At 31.9% G+C, this 19,221-nt stretch overlaps 2 protein-coding genes across 4 annotated transcripts; both read left to right on the forward strand.

Moving 5' to 3' along the window:
* Positions 1 to 2,131: 2,131 nt before the first annotated feature.
* LOC115996163 lies at positions 2,132 to 4,413 on the forward strand. The gene is made up of 4 exons (XM_031235301.1): positions 2,132 to 2,403; positions 2,493 to 2,759; positions 3,685 to 3,844; positions 3,990 to 4,413. The coding sequence occupies exons 1-4, from the start codon at positions 2,200 to 2,202 to the stop codon at positions 4,166 to 4,168; spliced, it is 810 nt and encodes a 269-aa protein (XP_031091161.1). The 5' UTR covers positions 2,132 to 2,199; the 3' UTR covers positions 4,169 to 4,413.
* Positions 4,414 to 10,430: 6,017 nt separating this feature from the next.
* Positions 10,431 to 14,225, forward strand: LOC115995592 (cytochrome b5-like). 3 transcript variants are annotated; one of them, XM_031234670.1, is made up of 4 exons: positions 10,431 to 10,583; positions 10,724 to 10,813; positions 13,384 to 13,450; positions 13,547 to 14,225. In XM_031234670.1, the coding sequence occupies exons 2-4, from the start codon at positions 10,727 to 10,729 to the stop codon at positions 13,792 to 13,794; spliced, it is 402 nt and encodes a 133-aa protein (XP_031090530.1). In that variant the 5' UTR covers positions 10,431 to 10,583; positions 10,724 to 10,726; the 3' UTR covers positions 13,795 to 14,225. The 3 variants fall into 3 exon arrangements, with proteins under 3 accessions (XP_031090530.1, XP_031090531.1, XP_031090532.1); XM_031234671.1 differs by having other exon boundaries at positions 10,461 to 10,583; positions 10,668 to 10,813; XM_031234672.1 differs by having other exon boundaries at positions 10,466 to 10,583; positions 10,727 to 10,813.
* Positions 14,226 to 19,221: the final 4,996 nt, after the last annotated feature.

The raw sequence follows: 19,221 nt of genomic DNA on the forward strand, positions 1-19,221 counted from the left end.
TCCTGGGCCTGAACTGGTTTCGTGTCGGGTCTAGGCCTAGATTAGCACTGATTAGAACCGGTCTAGGATAACCTGGGACCTAGGTCCTATGTTGAGCCTACCCCTAGCCGGTCCTGGTTCCCTTGTGGGCCGGGCCATGCTAGGCACAAGATTTTTTAAAAATTTATTTTTATATAAAATATTTATAAATTATTATTTTTTTGTTTAAAATGAAATTTAAATCATTAACCTTATGATTAACAACATAAGTTCTGCTTGTGCTCATATAGCAGCGTACTGGCTCTCCTATAATAGAGTTAGTTGTATTAAAAAAAAAAAAAACTTCTTACCACTCAAAACTATTTCAACCTTTAGATATATATACTAACACACACTTTTTCAAAGTTTAATATTTTTATTTAAAATAATATTTTAACCATTAATCTCAAAAACAAAAATTAATATGATTTTCTACAAAAGTAAAAATTTATAAGACTTTAATAACATATGAACTTGTACTATTAAATTTTTTTATAAGACTTGTAATATTATCTGATAACTTATAAACATTATAAAGTGTATTATAATTTATAAAGTCCATGCTAGATTTTGTCCAGGTCAAGGGACCTAGGACGTGCCCGGGCTTGGACATGAACCGTGTCTGAACTTGGACCTGGGCTCCGGGCTATTTATTATAGGATTTGAACCGACCCTCTATAAGACGGTTCAGGTTTGGGCTAAGTCCATGCCCGCCTTTTTCGGACTTATTCAGGGCTGGTTCGACCTTCAACCGACCTGTGGTCACCTATACTGCACACTTCCAACTCTATAGTTTAAAATTACAAAATTGGACAACCAAATTAAGTTAGTCAAGTTGTTGACTTGGTAATCACAAAATAACAATTTCATTTCGTAATGGGAGCAATATATTGACTTTCTTGGTTGAGCCGATCAATTATGAGTACTTTAACATTTTTGTGATCCTTTGTCCACTAAAATTACAAGTTGGGATGGCGTTACCTAATACACACCCTTATATAATGATCGTGAATTTTCCTTATTAAAAGCATCATTATCCTCAAGCATTACCAATATCTCTTTACATTGTCATAAATCACGCAAATATTCATAGCCCGCAAAAAATCAATGATTTTCAAATTTATACTTTTCGCTTTAAAATTTCTCAGTGTCTCTATAATATTTTTTTTTCCACAATCCATTTATATTTATTGTTTTGAGTTTAATGTTGAGCAATCCTAAATAAAATCAGAAAACTAACTTTTTCCAATCAATCAACACCTCAAGTTTGAGTTTGTTCTGGTGGTTTCTCAACATTTAATCAAAATTCAACATTTGTTTAGCTCCATTTAGAATAAATGTTCACTATTAACAACTACTTTGTCAAATATTAACGGCTAGACAAACATTTTAAAAAATGTTTAAAAGCAATACAAAATAAATAAAAGTGTTACATATGTCCAAATTAAATTAAAATGTATATAAAATAATTTTATTCAAATTATTATTATTTTTCTTAGAATATTAAACTGATAATCACCATTTACCTTTAGTTGATCTTGCCTTAAAAGTTGAATCGCAATCCTAAGGGCTCCTACGGCAAATTATTATGTAGACTATAAAAGAAGTACAATTTTAATATACTAAAAAGTACATTATTTGTATACTGAATTACATTATACAATATAATGTGCATTCATTACACAAATAATGTTCTTTCTCTGAATACAAGATACATTTTTAATATATTAAAAATACATTATTTATATACGAAATATACATTATTTGATAATATTTAGAATAATATACTTTCAATACTCAAATAATATACTTTTTATGTGTGTTCTACACAGTTGTGTGAATCATGAGCTATATGTGAACCATGGTCCATGCAATAACGACTCTCTTCTTATACTTTGGACCGACAAAACAAATGGTCTACTTTAAATATAATTTCTACACTGTGGTTGCCAAGTTAAGAACTTGGTTTGCTGCCCACCATAATCAAACCCATGGGGAAGTTTCTGGTTGAATTGAACTAACTAGAATTTACCTGTCCAGTCATCCAACCAAAACCTATACACTCTTATCTTTATGTTCCACCTGTCAAGTGTCAGATTGTTATATCCATGGACCAAGGATCCTTCATTCCTTCATACCCTTTGCCTTTCTTGCAATAGAGGAGAGTGTGAGAGAGCATATATGGCAGCCACACTCTGTCTCCTCAAACTCCCTGTGCTTTCCTCCTCATCAAAGCACCAACAACCCCACATCCCAAAGCTAATTTCTTCAATACCCATTTCACTAAATCTCCCCCAAAACCTCCTAAAACAAGCCATTAAACCGCTCAAATCCGCTTCTCTTCCGCTCAGTGCACTCGCATTAACGTTCTTTCTTGACGCTCAGGCATGTAATAAATAAGCTAGCTTTTTGCCAAATTCCCTTTTTTTTTTTTTGGGTTGTGAATGATTTGTGGGTTGGATTGTTGTGTGTAGGATGCGGTTGCGGTGGGTGGAGAATTTGGGATTCTTGAAGGGAGGAGCTTTGCTCTGATTCACCCCATTGTGATGGGTGGGCTGTTTGTTTACACCCTGTACGCCGGATACCTTGGGTGGCAGTGGCGGCGCGTGCGCACCATACAGGAGGAGATTACTGAGCTGAAGAAGCAAGTTAAGCCTGTTGCTGTCACCCCTGATGGCACACCCGCTGCTGAACCCCCAAAGCCTTCCCCTCTTGAGTCCAAGATTCAGCAACTCACTGAGGTAAATTTCATTATATTTTGCAATTCTAGCTCTTTGTTCAAGTTGTATACTTGTATGTATCCAAATTGTTGGACCGAGGCCAGTAAAGAGCTTAAAAAGATTAAGTCAGTACCCTACGTCTTGAAATTGTGTGATGGCATACAGAATAAAGTTGTGCATTCACTATTTAAAAAGACTAAGTCAGTACCCTACGTCTTGAAATTGTGTGATGGCATACAGAATAAAGTTGTGCATTCACTACTAGTTAGAGCTTTTGGCCGAGGCCGGGAAAGTGCTTAAAAAGGCCAAGTTCAATACATTATGTCTTGAAATGTATGATGGTATAAAGAAATAAAGTTGTGTATTCGCTACTAGTTAGAGCTTGTGGCTGAGGCCAGTAAAGGGCTTAAAATGGCCAAGTTCAATACCTTGCAACGTGAAATGTATGATGGTTTAAAGAAATAAAGTTTTGCATTCACTACTAGTTAGAGCTTGTGGCTGAGGCCAGTAAAGGGCTTAAAATGGCCAAGTTCAATACCTTGCAACGTGAAATGTATGATGGTTTAAAGAAATAAAATACCTTGCAACGTGAAATGTATGATGGTTTAAAGAAATAAAGTTTTGCATTCACTACTAGTTAGAGCTTTTTAAAGAAATAAAGTTTTGCATTCACTACTAGTTAGAGCTTTTGGTGAGGCCGGTCAAGGGCTTATAATGGCCAAGTTCAGTACCCTGCGTCTTGAAAATGTGTGACGGTATAAAGAAATAAAGTTGTGCATTCTCCACTAGTTAAAGCTTTTGGCTTAGTGGTATTAGAGCCAGGTGAACAAATCCATCACCCAGAGTCTCGAAAATGTGACGGTGTAAGAAAATAAAGTAGCTATAAGTGGTAAGGGCTTGATCCTAACACAAATGATGCATATGGATGTATTTTTGGTATATTCAGGAGAGGAAGGAATTGGTGAAAGGCTCATTCAGGGATAAACACTTCAATGCTGGTTCTATACTGCTAGGGTTTGGGGTTTTTGAGTCCATTTTTGGAGGAGTTAACACCTGGTTCAGAACAGGGAAGCTATTCCCAGGGCCTCACTTGTTTGCAGGGGCAGGTAAACTAAAATTTGTGTTCTTGTTCCTTTACTATACTGGCATTCTTATTGTTTCCACCCATTACAATGGTTTAATTGAGTACCTTGTATGTAAACAATAATGCCCTATTTGTGGTTTTTTGTTTTTTTGATCTTACAAAAACAGGAATTACAGTCTTGTGGGCGGCAGCCGCTGCTCTTGTACCAGCAATGCAGAAGGGGAACGAAACTGCTAGAAACCTTCACATTGCACTTAACGTGTTGAATGTTATCCTCTTCATCTGGCAGATCCCTACTGGAATTGACATTGTGTTCAAAGTGTTTGAGTTCACTAGCTGGCCTTGAAATAGTGAGTTATCTCCCATCAATTTGATAAACTATGAGTTACTCTTAATAAGTTTGTGTTAGGAATATACATATATGTCACAAGTCTTTCTACATTGCATTAACCAATTCATGTTTTACCTTAGTTTGATCAAGGGTCATCAGATTCGATATTTGATTGTAAATTCCCATCTGTATGTACAACGGAAATTCTTGATTAGTTGTTTATTAGTTGTTTATAATTCTATGGACTTTTTCATGGTGCACATCCATAGTTTTATTGGCACGCACCATAAACCATCATTTTTGATACCATGTAGCTTCATTCAATATTATTGTATCACTGTGATTTTGGCACCATAAAAATAGTTTGCGAATTGAATGCGGTGTAAAGGAGTAGTGTATATTAGTTCTCAGTTTGTTTAGTTTTATTTGTGTGGTTAGACTTTGTCTTGCTTTGTTAGAATTAGTCTCTATATTATTAGCTTAGAAGCTGCTGTATGCAGGCTATTTAAGCTCTCTTCTTTCCTCATAATAAAGCATTCACTTAATATCTCAAGAAGCAAAGTTAAAGCAGAAAAAAAGTGGATATGGTGGAGTCCACTACCTTCCTAAACTTGAAATCCAGAGTGATAAAAAGCATTTGGGAATTTTGTGTTGTTTTTGCTATTAGTTTTATGGTGAATGTACATATTTGTGTTGGAAGTTTGATAATCTTCCTCTTCATCTTCAACAATTTGTTTTAAGTTTTTTGGTGGCTGTGAATTGTGATTCGCTTTACAGAATTATAGAATTTGTAGGTAATTCTTTCTAATGTATGTGTTGATTGATGATTAGTTTTAGGGGTGGGTTTTTTTTTTTTTTTTTTTTAATCCAATTACATGATGAAAGTAGTACTCCATAAAAATATATTGTACTTAGTATTAGGACTTGTATTGTTTAGTATTCCTCTCATACAGGAGATATAAGGTCAGGTTTGATTTGCAGAAGAAACAAGGTGGGAAATAACATTCCATGGAATAAGTATATATTTTAAATACATATATATATAAATAATTAAATATATATCGATGTTTGTTTGTATATTTTCTTATGCATTTATTATTATAGGTATTATTTTAATTGAATTTATTATTATAGGTATTATTTTACATGTTTGGTTCATTGAGGTAATAGGAATGTTATTCCATAAGGAATGAAATAGGCAATGAATAGAATAGAAATTGTATTCTGTTGTTTGGTTCGCGGAAGGAATAGAAATGAAATATGTTTTAAAAGACATAAATACCCTTATTATGTAGTAGTAGTAGTAGTAGTAATAATAATAATAATAATAATAATAATAATAATAATGTTATTGTTAATATTAATATTATTATTATGTAATAATAAAATAAAACTTATAATAATATTAATAACAATAATAAGAAAAAAAGAATAATAATAATAATAATAATAATAATAATAACAATAATAATAATAATACAAAACAAATTTATATATAAAATAATTATTTTAAAAAAAACACACACAAATGAGAGTTTTTGATCCCACATTGGTAACTCAATAAGGGAAATTCATTTGATCTTCTCTATATAAGATAATCATTGCTTCTATTTTAAAATTAACAATAGGATGATGATGCCTTAAAGAGCCAAAAGCTCCATCATTTAAGGAGCCTTAATTGCTCTTAGTTACAAATTTTTATATATAAATAATATAGTGTGTGTGTATATATATATATAGGCTGTTGCGGTTGCGGCGTGGTGCCGCAGCCGCAATAATTATTATATAATTAAAATCAGGGTGATGCGATGAATTCAATCTGAAAGAATGAGTGTAATAAAAAAGAAATTATAATAAAATACCTATTCCTGACCTCTCAGGAATAGGTTAATACTAGGGGGGCCCTGGTAATAGCTATTACCTTGCAAGGGTAATATAGCTCATTCCCAGGAAGCTATTACCTTGCAAGGGTAATATAGCTCATTCCAAGGAAGCTATTACCTTGCAAGGGTAATATAGCTCATTCCCAGGAACAATGTTCCCTGGGAATACAAATGCGAACCAAACAGCGGAATAAGTTATTACTGGGAATACTATGTCATTCCCTACCTATTCCGTGAACCAAACAGCCCATTAAGGATTTAAAATTTTAACTTAAAATATTTCGGTTAATCAGTTAACTGACTAATTAATCGAAAAAAGATTTCGATTTGATCCGTTAACGGTTAAAGCTTTAAAACAATTCACTTAATCGAACGATTAACTGATTGCATATTTTACTTGCATACTTACATTTGTTATTTGAACATAAAATTATAGTTATTTATAAAAATGTAACCGTATTTTCTTTAAATATGAGCAGCAATGCATGAAAGAGGATCATCCTATATTTATTTGAAACTTCTTTCTCTGAACTCTAACGTACTTCCCTACCTTCCTCAAGACCTTCTTTTCTGGAGGCCTTCCATTCTCGAATTTGGAAAACTAACACGAGATCACGTTATATGCTATGTTTTAATTTATTACGGAATATTTTAATTTTGACAAGTAACAAACTTATCACGTAAACGAAGAAAATAAAATAATTGTGCAAATAGAAACAATGATTTTTTTTTTTTTGAAAGGCAATGAACTCATTATTAAAAACTAAAAAAGTTATTATTACAAAAAGAAGTGTCGGCATCGCCGGAATTAAAATATAGTTGAGATAATAAATATGCATTCATCTTTTTCTTGGGCCACTTCTTTTTATTAGCAGCGTACTCGCAACGGTCCCATTACCGACGCAAATTTTTACTGTGGATTGAGGTCCATAATGCACGTACTTATGCATCACAACGACGTCGTTTTGATTAATGAAAAAAAATGACAGAAAGACTTTGTTCTGTACCGTTAACTCTGTGTGTATAACATATTCAGTTTCATTTTATATACACTGTAATTACCTTTCAACACAACTACAATTTCTTTTCGATATAATTATAATTTTTCGACATTATACACTCAAATATATAAAATTATTATCCAGTTTCCTTTCAACACAACTACAGTTTCTTTTATAATATACTGCAGTTTCCTTTCAATACAATTACAATATCATTTCGATAAGTAATTATAATTTTTATAATGATAATAGATAAATAAATAATCAAAATATAGTAGAGTAAAATTGTGGGTCCACAAAAAAATGAAAAAAAAAAAAAACTTAAACTAATGGGAATAAGGGTTTTTAGAATTGAGTGAGATAATGGATGATGATGTGAATGTTTTGGCCCACAAAAAAACTTGAGAAAAAACCCAAACTATTGAGGAGCGCAAATTTTACTGTGAACCGCTCAAAACAACGTAGTTTTGATTAATGAAAAGAAACAGTAGAAACGGCTTCGTTCCATGCTGTTAACTCTTTGTGTATAACATATTCAGTTTCATTTTATATACACTGCAGTTCCCTTTCAACACAATTATAGTTCTTTTTCGATCTAACTACAGTTTCATTCTACATTATACAATCAAACATGTGGAACTGTTAATCAGTTTCCTTCAATACAACCACAATTTCTTTTATAATATACTGTAGTTTTCTTTCAACACAACTACAGTATCATTTCGATATAATTATAGTTTCATTAGACAATATACACTTAAATATGTAAAACTGTTATTCAGTTTCATACTTTCATTTTATATACACTGCAATTTCCTTTCAACACAACTACAGTTTCATTTTGATATACCTACAGTTTCATTTGTTTGATAATATAAAAACAAATGTGAGATAATATCTTTTGAAATGAACTGTAATTTCATTTACGGAGCTCCGTTAAGACTCGATGGCAGCTGTTTCTTTACTTAATGAAACGACGACATTTTGGGACTATGGTCCACCGTATAATGACTGATTGAGGAGGGTTTTAAGTTGTGATACATTTTATTATGAGAGACTGACTCTACAAGGCGTATAGCACCCTCGGGAGATAGCGAATCGATTTTAAAGAAAATGTGTGTGACGCATGATTTAGATCTTTCGTTGTTTCTTCTGTTGGATTTATTATCTTATAATTGAAAACCCTCTTTTCGTTTTTATTTTTTATAAATAAATTTGATCTTTTAGTTTCTTACCTATTTGTGATCGGAATTTTTTTTTTCTAATCATTTACATATATAAATTTGTTTTATCAAAACTTATTCTCCCGACCCCTACATAATCTCCCCCAACTTTCTTTCCTCTAATCCTTCTCTCTCCGCCTGGTATTGGAGATGCCCTTATTGATTTGAAATTCAACCTTCCATCATTAAAATATACCCACTTGTTTGTCTGGGCAGTTAAAGATCCATCACACAGAACTAACAAGATGCACATTTTTCTTGAGGAAGAAATTACATTATCTTATCTAAAAATCATATAAAGTAAGTATACTCCATAAGTAAATAAAGTATAAAAGTCTAGTTTTAATTTTGAGTTAATTTCATTTTTGGTCATAAATTTATAGGTGGTAGTTCACTTTTAGTCCCTTTTTATGAAAATATCCACATTTGGTCCTAGTATTATTCTGGCATGACCATTTTTGGTCCTCCTTCAACAAAATCGTTAAAATGACGTTAAATACAATGACATTTTGATCTTTTTTTTTTACAAAGTAAGTTGATCTGCTATATTTATATTTTTACTTTTTTGAAACAAATTCTTATTTGAAGACCGAAATGCTCTTGCATGTATGAGAATTTTAACGATTTTGTTGATAAAGGATAAAAAATGGTCATGCCACAATACTACTAGGACCAAAATGAGATGTTTTGAAAAAAAAAAAGACTAAAAGTGGAATGATGCCTATAAATCTAGGACTAAAAATGGAATTAACTCTTTTAATTTTTTAACCCGCTATTGTGTAAATCAAGTTCAACCAAAAAGTTGGTAAAAACTAAACTTGCGACTATCCTGCTCTACTCACTCAGCCACATTTTACAGAATTACATGATAACTTATTAGTTTTCTTTTTCTATGTTAAAAGAATGTTAAATCTCAATATAAAAAAAGATAACATATATTTACTCAAAAATTCATAATTACTAAATATTTGATTTTAAGGGTGTGTTTGGAAGCCCGAAAAATGATTTCCGGGCTTTGTGTGTTTGGCAAGCATGGGAAAACCCAGTCAACGGAAAATGATTTCCGTTGACTGGGGAAAACAAAGCCATTTTGGCGGAAAATGGGATCGATGCACAGTATTGAGAGAGGGACGGCAAAGCAGTCCCTCTCTCAGTCCGGCGGATTGGTTTCCGCCGGAAACCAGTCCGCCGGCTCTGGTTTCCAGCGAAACCAGAGAGCAGCGATGCTGCATATTTTTTTTAAAATTTATTTAGTTATTTATTTATTTTATTTATAATAAATATTATTAGTTTATATATCTTTATATTTTAAATAAAATAATAAAAATATATAAATATACATTTCTACTCATTTTTCGAAAAATGAGCAAAACACACAAAGACAGTTTTTCAGAATGCAACCAAACACTGGAAATCAAACTGTTTTCTGGAAAATGACTCATTTTCCATAAAACATTTTGCAGAAGTCATTTTCCTGCTTTCCAAACACCCCCTAAATTTGATGTCAATTTTTACAACTTGTAGCGAAGCGTTATCGTTATTGAAAATGAGTAGCACTCCAAGATTGTGGTCGAAATTGATTGTTTAAACCTCTTTAATCGATTGGTGCAGAACAAGATGGATTCTTCTTACATAGGGATCATTGTGAGAAAATGTTTTACTCTCTTTGTTACATTTTATCCGTCATACTTACTATTCATTGGTTAAACCAACTCTTTCTTATTTGATTATTTTTAATACCATTTTCTTATAATTTTTAAATTTGATTTTTTTGTTTAATAATATTTTTCATGTAGTTCTAAATATATACGCCGTAAATTTTAAATACTAATTCTATACTTAATATAAAAAATAAAATTATAAATAACTTAAGTCAAACCTAGTTAACAAAACACGATATATAAATGGACTTACAATATAAGAAGATCACCGAACCTGTAGCTCATTTTATGATTAAAGATACCACTTACAAGCTCTCAACTCGGTATGAGGGAATGAATCATGATTAATGGAGTTCTTTATTTTTATTTTTAAAGAATTAGTGAACCTTATTACTTAACCCATGTTTTAATACTTCCTAGAAAACATCAAATTTGATATCACCTGTACTCAGTAGTACACATTTGAAAAAAAATTACTGTAATTTTCTTTTTAATAATTTAATACGATTAAAATAGCCCTATTAGTTTGACCATCCCCAAACTGATTACTCCGCATAAATTTTATCAGCGGCAACACCTCGGGATTCACAAACCCTGGGAGTTTAGCGAATTCTGTTGCCTTTCCTGCGAGCAGAGAGTCCATTCCCGTTCTCTTCAACTTGGTATCGTATCTATTTTCCTTTTCATTTCTTACATTTTTGTTTTTTTGCTGAATTTCAAACTTCAATTCAAATCCTAGCATTCTAGAGTTTTTGGTTTTCTTTTCCATTGGACTGAAATGAGTGATCTCTAAAATTTCCAGAAGATGACTTCCGAGTCCAAAGTTCATTCCTTTGAGGAGGTTTCTAAGCACAATAAGAAAGATGATTGCTGGATTATAATCTCTGGAAAGGTCAGTTTATTTTTGAAAGGAAAATTCAGTAATCTGTGAAACTTCTTTTGATGCAATTTTGATTGTAAGGCTATCTTGAATAAAGGTCCACCATCTTAAAACCAATTTTTGATTTTTTTTTTTTCATTTTGATGTGCTTTAGTTATCAACTCGGGTTGTGTGAAATGTTGTTTGATTTATTTAAACTTAAATTATTTGAAATTGTAATTTTAAGATACATGAAGGATGTGCTAAAAGTTTTAGGTATCCAACTCCTTAAAGTAAAAATAAAAAAAGGAATATTCTAACTAGATACTTATGTATCTCAAATTTATGCTTTGGTTTAAGATTAACTTCTACATAATATATTTATGTTTTTCTTTGTGACCAATAGATAAAAATTACAAATTTTGTTATTTTTCAATGAATAGTTATGACTAAATAAATCTATAAACTATAGTTATGTTACTTTTTGATTATTTAGTTGAAAACTTTAGCATCTATTTTTCATCTATAGATTTTGAACTGATTGTTTTTCTGAAGTGTGTTTCCCCAGAGCTCCCATATGGCTACGAATATTTTGTTGTATTTTGTTGTTTGTTACTCGCAATTTGATTGTTAGTAACATATATAAGTAGTATTTTTATATCACATACATATAGGTTGACAACTGATTTGACTCTTTTGTATATGTATAGAGCATGTTCTTCATATATCTTTTTTGGTGAATATCACAAGGTAATTAGGTTTTGTTTCTTATCATCTATGTTTATATATTTTTTAAAAATTTTAAAATTGACTTCATCAAAATATATGGAATTGAGGTTATATTGAATAATTAAAAATAAGATTTACTTTTTAGATAATATTTTGATTTTATTCTCACAAATTTCTATTGTGATTTAACAATTATGTATTGACATTATTATTCTCACCTATATATTTATAGCATTTGCCTTATTAGTGAACATATAAGATTTGTTGGATACAATATATGAGATTTGATTATAAAAAATATTTTAAGAATACTCATAATGACTTGATTGTTCTACATAAAAAACCTCCTAAGATGTTTTACCCAGGGCCATCTCACCTCCCTTACATATATAGTTTATTATATATATAAGTATAATTAAGTAATATAAACAAATTTTGTTTAAAAATTAGGTAGCTTATTAGTTGGTAGGCCACAAGTCTATTGCCCCTTCTTGGAGTATAGACAGTATACCATGAATATTTTCCATTTTTCCAGAATATGAACATAAAGAAAAGCATTTATCAGGAAACCATTATCATGTAGAAATGCCAAAATGCAGAAACAGAACATCTCTTGATGCAGATGCTACCCAGACCATTACCCCTCGAATGGGTAGACAAAGACACAAGTTTTCTTTGAAAGTTTTAGCTTAGAGAGTTATTTCTCTCACTCTTTTAGGTTAGTTACCTGTTTCTAACAGACTGCTTTCCATTATGAACTTCGTTTTGTGCCTTCAATAGTTCAATCAATCTCTCATCAGGTTTTTTAGAGAGGTTGGTAGTAACTTGTCTTCTTCTTTATGTAGGGCAAAGGTTATCGAAATTTGATTGACTTGTGTAGCCTCATAGACACTTTCCAAAATAGGAGCTTTGTACACCTGACTATCCTTTTAAAAAGTGCTCTAGCAGCAATCATTTACTGCTCTCTAATGTCGTTACTGGAATCTAATTTCGTGTTTAGATTTTTATTTGTTTGATTTCTTTTTTTTTTTTTTTGGTTCCTAAGTGCTTTAGAAGTTCTCTTACATTTGTTTCAGTGCCATGAGAGTATCTTCTCTTTTTTCTTCAATTCTTTCTATCTATCGTCATATGTATAGATGCCTTCTCTTCATAAAGTCTCCCCCTTTCAAGCTGAGAGAAGATGCTATCTGGCTTGGTTTTCCATCGTGTTTTTCCTTTATCTGTCTTTTCACAGTGACTAGGATAATAATTAATAAGTAATGTTATGAATATGGGTGGTTACATCAATGTAAGGAACCTCTCATTGTTATGAATGATATTTGTCTTTCCCGTTCTGAAATTCATTTAGAACTAACAGGTTTTGATGGAATAGCTTACCCTGTGGTTTTCCCTTAGGTGTCTGCATAAACACTTAAAGTTTCAACATGAATTGAAGTTGAAATTTGTGTCCAATATTAAAATAATAATCGCATTAAAATGGGTCCTACTACTATATCATCATATTTGCAACTCACCCATTATTTTCTTTACATTCCTACCATTGGTTGATTACTTATTTCTAGAATGAACGCTTAAGATAGCAGCCACTATGATGTTATCATCGTCTTTTCCCCATTAAAGCCGAGTTTCAGTATGAATTGAAGTAGATTTCAAATTTTCATGCTCTCTACCCGTGTCCATACCCATCTTGGCTTGCGAGTTTTCTTACATTAACAAATTGACGATTGGATGGTTGGAGTAATTCAAGGAGAAGCCACTACGAACCTCGTTGATTACTCAATTACTGTTTTCATATTGATAACTAATAGACGTCTGCCATTATTAGTTTACAATAATTTGGTGTTTAAATTTAACGTGCTACACCTCCGTATCAGGTGTACAATGTAACTCCATATCTGGATGATCATCCTGGAGGCGACGATGTCCTCCTAACTGCAACGGGTAATATTAAAACCTTAGTCGCAATAATGGAAAATAGCGGAGCTCTATTTTTGTTGACCGGTGCATACTCGTATTGAAATTTGCGAGATTTTGCAGGAAAGGATGCAACCAATGACTTTGAAGATATCGGGCACAGCGATGATGCGAGAGAGACAATGAAGAAATACTATATTGGTGATATTGACACCAACACTCTGCCAGATAAACCCGCATACACTCCACCTCCGACATCCTCTGCACCTAAGCAAAAATCGGGAGGTATGATGACACTATTGCAATTCTTGCTGCCTTTACTGATATTGGGGTTGGCGGTTGGATTCCGGTACTTCAACAAGAAGGAATAGAGACGACGATGATGATGATGTGGCGATATGTTATTGTGTTATCTCATTAGTTTATGTCAAAGTGAAGTAAACTAAAATTTCAGAGTGTTGGTAAGAGGGAATAAAAATGGGGTTTGCCAATAAGGTTAGATTTTGGTAAGTGGTTTTATTGGAGTAGTTGTCTAATTGTTTTGTGTTTAGACTTTAGAGGGAAGAAAAATAAGGTTTACCATTTATGTTTGATTGTGTTGTTAAATTATTGCAATCCCTAAATATGCAGGGGGGGTGGGGGTTTCTGGTGGCTTATTTAAGCTTGAGATTATTGTTGGTGATATTGCTTTTGGGCCTTTAGCCAATAATGTCCAATACTTTAAGACACTGTTCTTTACATCTGTGTGACCTTTTGGGCCAAATTATATTGGCCTAATTATATAAGTCCACGTTGCATTTTAGATCTTGATTCAAAATGACATTCAGATTATGTATATGCGGTTAATATACCTTCAATTAACAAATTATGTATCAGTAAATAAATTGAAAGTTAATTTATTAATGGAAGGTATATAATATGTTAACTGTAGTACATACATATTGTTAATAGTAGGTATATGGGTTCTAATACAGATTCGTTTTTAGTAGAATGTAGGTTCATTTTTAGTACACTGTATGTTACTTAGTAGTAATTTTTAGTAGATTCATTATATTTTGATATGTTCATTTTTAGTGTATTGCAAGTCAAAATTAACATGCATTATATTAAAAAATAAATCTACAATGCATTAAAAATGAACTTGTGTAAGGGGTCTATTTTACTACATGAGCCCAGCAAATTGTATAAGATATTCCATTGACATAAAGTACATTTTTAATATGCTTTAGGTACACTTTTAAGGAAAATATTATTTGGACTCTCTAATTCTACTCTCAACTTTTACGCCCTTAAACTTTTGATGTATACGTTTTTCTTGGAACTGATAGAATGAAGATAACTTATCAATAGTTGTCACGTCAGGATATGTAAAAGTGATAAATTCATTTGTTCATTTTTTAAAGGTACATTATTTATGTATTGAGGGCATATAATAATTTGGAATTATTGCTCCGACCAGAGCTGATTTTGCTGTGGGATACCAAAGAGGGAACAATTTCCACTTTGTACATATGAAGGAAAAGCAACATCAAACACAACCTCTTCCAGGTCGTGTTTGGTGTATTTAAAAGGGAAATTCATGATGTATTATACTGGTATGAATGAAAAAAAGAAATTGAAACCGTCGCACCGAAGCAGTCAACCGCAAAGAAAAAAAACTTCTAGGGACCACAAAAATGGTTTTTCAAAACTTTTTAGGACCACAAAGTAATAAGATGGGTGGAAAGGGAGATTTTAAAAAAAACTTTTGAAGGTAAATCAAGAGATAATCTGCTGAGGAGGTAAGGGAAGGAAGAAGATAAAAAAAATTTAAGGTTTTGAGGATATTTACACTTAGCTAATGTGTGTGTATATGTATATATGTATGTAGTTTTCAAAAAAAAAATGTATATATGTATGTATTTATTCCCTTGTATTTCTATCAGGTAGAAAAAAATACAAAAACAAAAAACAACCCTAATAAATGACTAGGTCAACACGCATTCCTTAGGTTATTTTTTCCCAATTATATCCGCTACCCCAAACCTTCCTTTTCTTTGGTATTAGAAAAAGATTAGGCCTCATCGGAGAAAACACCCTAGTTTGCCTTAGGTATTAGTATGGGTTGGGCCAACTCTCAAAGAATCAGGTCTAATATGGATTACATAAGTTTTCAAGTGAAAGAAGCCATATATGTGTTAAAGCAATAATGGCCCTCTTTGGTAAATAATCAGTTTATCAGCCAATTTTTGCTTATTTGACCACTATTAGTTGTTTGGTTAATAAGCTTTTTGTAACTCCAAAATGCTAAAATTCAAAAAGCTACTCAAAGCAGCCTTTTCAATTAGCTTTTTGAGAAAAGAAATTATACCACACAGTTATCAGCTAACAGCTAATTTATCAAACAACTTTCTACAATCTGCCAATATTATCAACAAATCATTCATTCTAACCCAAACAGCCAACCCAATCAGCCGACAACCATTTACCAAACAGGGCCAATGTATTTGTTTGGTTTACGAAATGACAATTTTATTTAGAATCTATTGAAGGGATTATTGTAAATATTCTTAAATTTGTTTGGTCTATAATATAATTTTGTAGATTAAGAATTGTGATTATTAATTAGTGATTAGGACAGGAATAGGAGTTGGTGGGCCTACATGAAAGTTTGGTCAATGGTTCCAAGAAGCAAGAGCTACAAGGAAAACGATATACATACATGTTTTTGAAAGACAAACACATTTACAGACATGTCTGGGGGAAAGATTAGTCTAATCTAATAATCTAGTGTGGGTTCTCTCAAATCTTTCAGATTATGATCTTCAATTCTGTTTTCTGGTCTTGGGGGTTGCTAGGATAGTCTAATCTAAATATAGTATTTGGTTCCTTTCACATCTTGCAAAACAATGTTGTTGTCCCTGGGTACCAGCCATTAGCTGTTGTCGATCTTTGCAATTTTCAGATTAATGGTAGATTTTGACATTGCATACAAGCATATGTTATTTATTAAAAACTGATCTGATAATGCCACCATATAAATATATTAATAAAAAGTACAAGCTAAGGACAATGGCATCTAACATTTTGCAGGTATGCCCCTTAAACCTAATCAAGAGTCGCTGGTGTAAGTAGCTAGGTAGATTATATTACATGCAAGAATCCAAGGATGTAATCCGTTTCAATTAAAAATTTAAACTGATAGTTGAACGTCACATGTGCTGGTTCTAGTTGATTTTTTTTTGACGGGTCACATATAATTACACGGATCTGATTTTGATATTAAATTGAAAACTATGTTCTATTCAACTAAAAATATAAGTTGATACTTAGACTATATACATATATATATTATTCCTGTATTATATACTCGATCAATAATAAGAAAGAGTAAGGCTCTGATACCGTATAGAGATAGTAAGTGAATACTTTGAGGAAAGAAGAGAGCTTAAATAGCTTGCATCAAATTTTAAGCTAATAATATGGAGACTAATTCTAACAAAGCCACAAAGTCTAACCACACAAATAAAACTAAACAACGTGAACTAAATATACATTACTCCTTTACACAGTGTAGATAGAGGGAGAGGGGGTGGGGAGATAGTTGAGTAGTAAGTGAAAATGATAGAAAATGTAAATGAATCCCAAGCTAAGCAGTGGAATTGAATAGAAAGTCATTTTCCATCTTGTTTAGTACATGAACTATATATGTCTTGATCTGCTAGATTCTTGGGATATGCCCCATTCCCATTCGTAGTACCAATACCACTGGCTTCTGCGTTTTGGTATGGCATCCAAAAAATAAAAACATAATAGTTATAATAATACAACAAACATCATATCACTCTCTCTCTCTCTCTCATGAATTTGGTTTGCACCTAATGTTGATGTTCAAACTTCTGGTTACTTTCTCGTCCTACATACTGACATCATTTGGGGGATCGTATATGAACGTGACATGCTGATCTGATTATGTTCTTTGCCACACTGTTTCCATGTGCATTTGTTGCACTTTCTTTTCTACTCCTTCACTTCTCAACCTTTCACTTTATGTATATATAAGGTGAGGTTCTGTTCTAAACCACTGCCTGAATGTGAACTTGTGAACTCTTATCTACCGTTTAGATGAGAGATAAACGGTTGAGATGTTTGTAGTGGTGTATTCGATGCCGTATGTGGTGCAGTGATGTGTATTTACCACGTCAAAAATTATAAACCACAAGATCAACGGTGCACAATATTACACAAGTTCACATCTTAACAAAAATTCACATTTTAACCTAATTCTATATATATATTTGCAATTCGCATGTTTATACGTGAAGACTAATTCACATTTAATCTGTTCGTATATTTATGTGTGATTGCACGCGCGCTATGAGAAACCTACACAATCTAAACCATTTATGATTTGATTCGATGGTTCCAACATCACATCTAGCTTCTGTCTTCTATGTAGTAATTTCATTATTGACAATTTGTTTTTAAACTATTAAATGATTTAAACATGTTGAATTTTAACTTGCTTCTATATATATATATATATATATATATATATATATATATATATATATATATACTTTTTTCTAACATTTTTTACTTGTATTGGTGTATCCAACTCTTATTTCTTTGGTTATCTATTGGAACTTTTAAATTTATTTGAATTATAAAACTTTATTGGCAGTATAATGTTGTGATGTTACTATTGCTAGAAAACAACTTATTTTCAACGTAACCCACTTCATTAACATACTAAAAATATGTCAAAAACTAGTGACGCCTAATAATGTGCATTAAAAAAAACATAACATTTTACGTTCTACATACTATGTCAAAAATGACATTGGTAATTAAATAAAAAGCTTCAACATTTTAGTACATAAAAAAAAAATCAATCCTTAACTTTATTTATTTCATCTCCATTAATATATTGCATGTGAACCCTTAAGATCCTAATAAACGCTAATAGGTAGATTAAGTTAAACCATTTATACATTAACTTGTTTTTGATCCACCTAATTCAATATAAAACTTGTTAATTATCAACCTAATTTAACCCAATTTATTAATATAATGAAGGGTTCAGTCCATTCAACCCAACTAAAAAAACTATTTAATACCCGCACGGGCAGCTTAGTTGGTCACATGAGTAAAATTTAGGAAGAAAGAACATGGATCCAATCTCAGCCGCGACAGTGTAGGAGCAACCTTTTAAAGTGAGGAGGGCTCTTTGTGCGCAGTAAACAAAGGTCTAGTCGATTTACAAACATCCTCGTCTAGCTGATTTACATCCTCCCAGATGCTTTGTCGGGCCGGGATGTGGGGAGCTCTTAGGGTTGGGGATTCAACTTTTTAGGAAGAAAAAAATTAATTAGTTTTTAATAATTTGAGTTTTAACATATCCATAAACCCACATATTTGGCACCAATCAATGTATAAAATTAATTAAGAACATCAAACGTTACTTCACAGTCCCAATCAGAGGCATATATATCTATGTATCATCATCCTCTTTCAATTCAATTCATTCAAATTCAAATCATTAACCACAAATTTATTAATTATTAAGAACTGAAAATGATCGAAAGCAACTTATGTCATTTATATGTATGGATTCCCTCTGTGTCATCCACAGGCTTTAACTTTAGCTTTATTTGGAATCTAAGCAACTAACCAAGTTATTTATTTATTTATTCTTCACATTAAAAAACAAAGTTAGTGATTGGTCCCTTATATTATTTTAACAAATTAACATTACCCTTTAAGGAGTTGAAAAACACCCAATTGGTAGTTTATGTTTTGTTTAGTACATCCAAAAA

This window comes from Ipomoea triloba, chromosome 11, assembly GCF_003576645.1.
Source record: "Ipomoea triloba cultivar NCNSP0323 chromosome 11, ASM357664v1".
Taxonomy (NCBI): Eukaryota; Viridiplantae; Streptophyta; class Magnoliopsida; order Solanales; family Convolvulaceae; genus Ipomoea; species Ipomoea triloba.

Excerpts from the sequence above, each read along its gene's own strand:
- LOC115996163 (XM_031235301.1), top strand. The coding sequence starts at position 2,200 with ATGGCAGCCACACTCTGTCTCCTCAAACTCCCTGTGCTTTCCTCCTCA. Across the intron at positions 2,760-3,684 it reads AGATTCAGCAACTCACTGAG|GAGAGGAAGGAATTGGTGAA; the intron begins GTAAATTTCATT and ends TGGTATATTCAG. Across the intron at positions 3,845-3,989 it reads TCACTTGTTTGCAGGGGCAG|GAATTACAGTCTTGTGGGCG; the intron begins GTAAACTAAAAT and ends TTACAAAAACAG.
- LOC115995592 (XM_031234670.1), top strand. The coding sequence starts at position 10,727 with ATGACTTCCGAGTCCAAAGTTCATTCCTTTGAGGAGGTTTCTAAGCAC. Across the intron at positions 10,814-13,383 it reads GGATTATAATCTCTGGAAAG|GTGTACAATGTAACTCCATA; the intron begins GTCAGTTTATTT and ends CCTCCGTATCAG. Across the intron at positions 13,451-13,546 it reads TGTCCTCCTAACTGCAACGG|GAAAGGATGCAACCAATGAC; the intron begins GTAATATTAAAA and ends GAGATTTTGCAG.